The sequence below is a fragment of the Carlito syrichta genome, unplaced genomic scaffold (genome assembly GCF_000164805.1).
Source record: "Carlito syrichta isolate Samal-C Ts95f unplaced genomic scaffold, Tarsius_syrichta-2.0.1 Scaffold307669, whole genome shotgun sequence".
Lineage (NCBI taxonomy): Eukaryota > Metazoa > Chordata > Mammalia > Primates > Tarsiidae > Carlito > Carlito syrichta.
The window spans coordinates 869,544-876,041 of NW_007251765.1; the positions used below are offsets into that span (position 1 = coordinate 869,544).

Consider the following 6,498-nt stretch of genomic DNA (forward strand, 5'->3'; position numbering starts at 1 on the left):
GGCAATCCACTCACCTCAGCCTCCCAAAGGCGCGGGATTACAGGCTGAGCCACCGAGCCCGGCTCAAATTTATTTTTTAAATGAGGAATGTTTTATTGCAGTGTCCTTCAATTTCAAAAAAAAAAAAAAAAAGCCCATACCCTCTACATATTTTTAAATTGACATTTAAGTTTTCCATCATAAGTTTAAATAGTTGCAAAGGAAGTAATTTCTAGTTTGCAAATATTGACATACTTAAATAAAACTGTTACATCAATTTTGACATGTAACCAACAGAATATAAATGCCATAGGATTTGAAATATCACCCACTTAAAAAAGATATGAATGAACCCATCACTAACCATTAGATGTTGACACTGCTTCTTTTTCTCCTTACGTTTTTATTTTTATTATTTTCCCACAGAATTTTATCCTAATGTCATACATATTTACACATACATACATGCATATGGTGTTTTTTGTTTTGTTTTGTTTTGTTTTGAGTTGGAGTCTATCACTCTGTCGCCCAGGCTGGAGTGCAGTGGCACGCTTCCGGCCACTGCAGTCTCCACCTGCTGGGCTCAGGTGATCCTTCTGCCTCAGACTTCCAAGTAGGTGAAACTACAGGCACGCGCCACCACGGCTGGCTAATATTTTTATAATTGATTGTAGAGATGAGGTCTCGCCAAGTTGCCCAGGCAGGTCTCGAACCCGTGGGCTCAGGAAATCCTCTCACCTCAGCCTCCCAAAGTGCTGGGATTATAGGTGTGAGCCACCACACCCAGCCTATGTCATATATTTTTATGCTTGGAAATATATTACTAATATATGTTCCCCCTACTAATCATCCTATTCATTAAAATTTAAACATTTAAAAATTATCTGTGATTTCTGGATTGAGTTACTATAATTATTAATGATACACAATTGATCAGAACTGTGTAAATGTTGCAAATTCAAATTATTTTTAAGCAAAAAATTGTAAAATGTGATTGGGAATGCATCTTTGGAACAGGTTAGTATATGTATTTTTGGACCTTTGATTAAAAGTGATTTCCTGAAGTTCAGGATTTTGAAAGATCCTTTTGTTTTGGCACTTCAGAGGTTTGTCCGCCACAGGGCAGAGTACCATCATAGGCTCAAGGTATCTTCTTTTTATTTGTTTGTTTTTATTTATTTATTTTTGAATTGGAGTCTTGCTCTGTTACCCAGGCTGGAGTGCAGTGGCATGCTCATGGCCACCCTAGTGTCTAACTGCTGGGCCCCAGCTATTCTTCTGCCTCAGCCTTCCAAGTAGCCAGAACTACACGTGCATGCTACCACACCTGGCTAATTTTTGGTTTATTGATTTTATCTCACCAAGGTGCCTGGGCTGGTCTTGAACCCGCAACCACAGGTAATCCACTCACCTTGGCCTCCCAAAGTGCTGGGATTACAGCCTGAGCCACTGAGCCCGGCCTTAAGGTATCTTGTGATGGTAGGCTTGCTTTATTCTTATCAAACCGCAGGAAGGACTTCAGGAAAAGAAGTGGAAAAGGAAACTGGCATGATGCTTCCACCATAGCATGGTATCAGGGAGATTTGTTTTTGATTTTTTTTGGTTTGTTTTTTGTTTTTAAATTAGACCAAGAGAATGGAGATTCACCTCTCCAAGGTAGGGGAGGGAGCCAAGCCTAGGAGACGTGGCGACTGTGGCTCAAAGAGCCACATGGTCTGACCGTGGCTTAGCAAAGCAATGGCTGGAAAGTAAATTAGAGAAAGACAGAGAGGAGATTCATCTCTCCAAGGTAGGAGAGGGAATTCAAAGCTTAGGAAACATGGTCGTGGCCATAGCTCGAAGGGCACATGGCTATATCAGAGTCTAGTAAAGCAATGGCTAGAAAGTAAGTTAGAGAGAGAGAGAGAGAGAGAGAGAGAGAAGGTTCACTTCTCCAAGGTAGGAGAGGGGGCCAAAACTTAGGAAACATGGCGGCAGCCATAGCTCAAAAAGCACATGGCCACACCAGAGTCTAGTGAAGCAATGACCCGAGATTTGTTTTATAAACAGTATTTATGGGGATCAAGGATCGTAAAGTTGGTTTCCTCTCTGAGCCTACATACACCTTGGTAGATCTTTGTCTACCTTTAAGGCTACATTTTGGAGATTGCTGCCTTAGAGGATAATTTGTAGAAATCATGTTAACTGGATTGCCACTAGTGGGATTAAGTGGACGAGATGATTGCAGTGACTTGTTTTTTCTATCTGTTGCTTCCTGTTCCATTCCCGGTGCTTTCGTCAGAACTGTCAGTCATACTCCACCTCAGCTTCCACAGGGGCCTGGCCTGGCCAAACATATTAATTCTGTTCCCTTGGATACAGTAGTTTTTCTACCAATAGGCATAAAAACCGGGCAGATCCGTGCAAGCCTTTCCCTGGAATTGGTTTATAAACCCTGGGGAAGAAAATTGCACTTTCTTTCTGTTGGGAACCTGCTGAGCTGGGGACATGCGACCCCCCCAAGCTATTGGCAGTCAGCTGAGAGGGCCTGTCTGCAGAGGGAAGACAAGCATTGCCAAGCAAAGAGCCAGGGAGGCCCAGCCAAGGGCCTCCTGGGGCACAGAACGCAGTCCCAGCAGCCTGGTTCCTGCACCTGTTTTCTTGCTCCTGTGAGCCATCCCAGTGTCCTTTCCAGCTCTGTGACCACCAGATTATCTTTTACAGTAAGTCCCCTACATAGGGACCTCTGATTGCAAACTTTCAAAGATGCAAACGTGTTCACACGTCCAATCACGTAAGTTAGTTCACGTGTCTGGCATACATTGTCATGTGGGTGCAAGGTCAAAAATGTTTTCTTTACTTTTTCTGTCTTTTTTAATGTATTATTTGTGTGAAAAGTATTATAAACCTATTATAGAACCAGTACTATTCAGTCTATTGTGTTAGTTGGGTACCTCGGCTAACTTTGTTGCACTTACAAACAAACTGGACTTATGAACATGCTCTTGGAACGGAACGCATTCATATGTGGGGGGCATTACTGTATGCCTAAGTTAGTTTGAGTTGGATTTTTGTTGAAGTAATCTTATTAGCAGCTGAAAACAGTAAATTCAAAGTATTGTTAAATGTCTTGTAAAATTAATAATTTCAAAATTTTTTTTCTAGATTGTCGGACCTTCAGATGGAAGTAGTTATATCATAGATTATTATGGAACCAGACTGATAAGACTGAGTATTACTAACGAAACATTTAGAAAAACACAGCTATATCCATGAAGATTGCAAAAAAGAAACAGTAAGTTATATGTATATCTAATCTTAGTTATAGTAATAAATTATTTACACAAAATTATGAGAATTTTAAAACATAGGAAATTTTCAGAGATCATATTAGTGTCATATGCCTCTCACTTGTTTATGAGGAAACTCAGATCTATCTGTGCCTGAAACATCTTTATCCTTTTTTTTGAGTTGGAGTGTCACTCTGTTGCTCAGGCTTCCACAGGGAGAACGTTCACGGCCACCACAGCCTTGACCCACTGGGCTCAGGTGATTCCTTCCGCCTCAACCTTCCAAGGTACACGCCTCAACCTTCTAAGGTGCGTGAACCACAGGTGCACGCCACCACGCCTGGCTAATTTTTTGATTTATTGTAGAGACGAGGTCTCGCCAAGTTGCCCAGACTGGTCTCAAAACACCAGACTTAGGCAGTCCTCTCACCTCAGCCTCCCAAAATGCTGGGTTTAACGCTTTGAAAAGCATTTGTATGCATACTCATCACTCCTATGGTTCTTAGTTTGAACTCTTTGCATGCATATGGTTAAAGGACAAAGTTCACAAGAAAAACTAGTAACACCAAAGCAAAAAGATATTTATTGCATGTTATTATGATGAAAGTATGTGCTATAATTGTAGCAGGTATTTTCTGCTGCCTGTCTCTTTGAGCATTAATGTAATCTTCAACCTCTTTTCTTCTCCTTCCCTAAACCCGAAAGTTGATAGAGTCCAAACCCTCAACTACCTGTAAGCACTTATTCTAACCAAGAGTTTGGCCCTAACCATGAGAATTATTAATTGGCCTCAGATTTAAATAGATACTACGCCTGCAGAAGTCAGAGATACCATCAGTCTTCCTGGTTTAACTCTCTGGTTTTCTAGGACTTTGCTACTGCAAGGTTTTTATTTCAATTACCATTCATTAGTCTACTCTAATGGTCTTCCAATAATGCAAGATTTTTCTAAGAAAGGATTTTGGTGGAATGTCAGAAACCATTTCCTGGTGTAGTCATTCTCTGTAATGGAGAAGTCCTATACACATGTAGGGTGAAGGGTAGTTCTTAAATAATAGTTCACTTTGAACCATTTAGCAGCTTTCACAGACAGACAAACAGAGAAAAAGATGGGTAGATGGCTTGGCCACCATCATAGTACTAGGGTTTTCGGTCAACTTTTCTCTCAGAGACTGCTTCTGGAAGCTGGAAAGAGAATAGACATTTGTCTTCTATGTTGTCATGTATAAATAGGATACGAAGTATAATTTTGCCCTTAAAGTACATGTTTTCTGACAGTGAAATTATGGAATGTGCTTTGGAGTTATTGTCATGGGATTGGACAGTGACAGACCCTGCACGATGTAAGGAATTTATTCAACTAATTGTCTGCAGAGTTTTTCACATCTTTTCTTGTCATTGAGTTTTAAAGTTGGAATGACCCTACCTCTTCTTACCAGGAAAAAATGTTTTCTGTACATTTTGTAACATGATTGTACCCTACCTCCCCCATCTCCCATCAACAGGATGATTTTATTTTGGGCATCTTTATTTATAAATTGTTTCTCCTACTTTATGAGAAAGGTTATGTCGTTTCACAAAACATTATACTATAAATTGTGTCTCTTTCAAAAGTATATAGTTTGTTTTTAAACCATAATGTGTAAAAACTAAGCAAATGCAATTTAAAAAGTAATCCCATTCTCTGTAGCCTGTTATGTAAATGTTTAATTGAAATTTCAGACTCAGATTCAAAACTTAAAACATGAAGGGTCCATTGAGAGTGCAGATAGGCCGGGCACAGTGGCTCATGCCTATAATCCCAGCATTTTGGGAAGCGGAGGCGAGAGGATTACCTGAGCCCAGGGGTTTGAGACCAGCCTCGGCCTGGGCAACTTGACGAGACCTCGTTTCTACAATAAATCAAAAAATTAGCCAGGCGTGGTGGTGCGTGCCTGTAGTTCTAGCTACTTGGAAGGCTGAGGCAGAAGGATCACCTGAGCCCAGCAGGTAGAGGCGGTGGTGTGCCACTACCCTCCAGCCTGGGTGACAGAGTGAGATTTTGCATTGTCATTCACGGTATACAGAAGTCCTCCAAGAGTAAAAAAAAAAAAATGTCTGAGCAAATGAAGTGTTGAGTAAATGAAGTGTTAAAATGTATATCTGCAAGAACCTCATTGGACTCTTGAAATAATTGTGTTTTAACATATTTCTTTTTTCTATTTTAGGAGTTGAGCCTCCTTCATTTTAATAGAGAACTTCTAGCGTGTGGATTTTGAGATTTCCCTTTTTTCTTCTTCACATACCACTTGATGAGTTCTGATTTTTTGCTGTGGCTATTTTTGTTTTGTTGATTTTGTTGAAAAATGTATTATTCTGAGATTTATTTAATAGAACTTTTTTTGAGAGCTGTATAATAGTCTTTTTCAGGCTTCTGTCTCTGTGAGATAGATAGCTTATTACTCCAATATCCTTTAATGTCTTTCACAAAGGCAAGTTGCTACTTGTCATTTCTGTTTCTGAAAAATAAAAGTATAACTTGTTCACATTTTTAGTGCTTTGTTATTGACAAAATCTTCTTAAATGTTGAATGTAGCTGACTTCCGCATTTTGATCCTTCAAAGTAGTTAATCCACAGTGTGAACAAATACCATTTCTATCGCCTAGGGCTTCAGCCTTGTGTATGACAGCCCACCTATTTTTCTGCAGCTCTCAGATCTGTCTTTGCCTGGGTATCCAGGGAGCTAAAGATCATCGGGGAGTCTGTGAAACCTTGAGGCAACATGGATACTTCTGGCATTGATTCAGGCCTCTGAAGTGTGAACCTTTTCCTTTTTTGCTTTGGGAGTGCTGCACTAGCTTTTTGAAGGCCAGATGCTGACTCATCTAGTTCACTGCAGTTATATTTGAAGCTGGATGGACAAGGTGGGAACACCAAACAGATGATGGATGCCTTCCATCTGTGAGCATCACCAGGCAGACGCCGGCACCAGTGTCTGAAGGAAGCAGCACCTGGGCAGTAGAACCCGGTTTTTCTCTTTGTGTTTAGCAGGGTTTAAAGGAGATGGAAATACATGAAATGCTGTGTCCACATAATACCGACCCACTCTTTTCTTTAGTAACGGGCATACCAGTTTCAAAATGACTAGAATCCAAGCTTTTCCGAGTACAAACCATAATTTTGTATCACATATTTTCCTCAGAAATGTATACTGTATTTTTTTTTTTGTTTTTTTTTTTTTGAGTTGGGAGTCTCACTCTGTCGCCCAGA

The 6,498-nt window shown here is 40.3% G+C and overlaps 1 protein-coding gene across 3 annotated transcripts in view; it reads left to right on the forward strand.

Moving 5' to 3' along the window:
• TM2D1 (TM2 domain containing 1) overlaps positions 1 to 5,775 on the forward strand; it is a 51,076-nt gene extending 45,301 nt beyond the window's left edge. For 2 of the 3 annotated variants that reach the window (XM_008064533.2, XM_021715780.1), the window contains 2 exons: positions 3,124 to 3,253; positions 5,456 to 5,775. In XM_008064533.2, the coding sequence (XP_008062724.1) occupies positions 3,124 to 3,234 (111 nt within the window). In that variant the 3' untranslated portion in view covers positions 3,235 to 3,253; positions 5,456 to 5,775. Of the gene's footprint in view, positions 1 to 3,123; positions 3,258 to 5,455 lie in introns of all 3 variants that reach the window. The other variant, XM_021715779.1, reaches the window with a different exon arrangement.
• Positions 5,776 to 6,498: the final 723 nt, after the last annotated feature.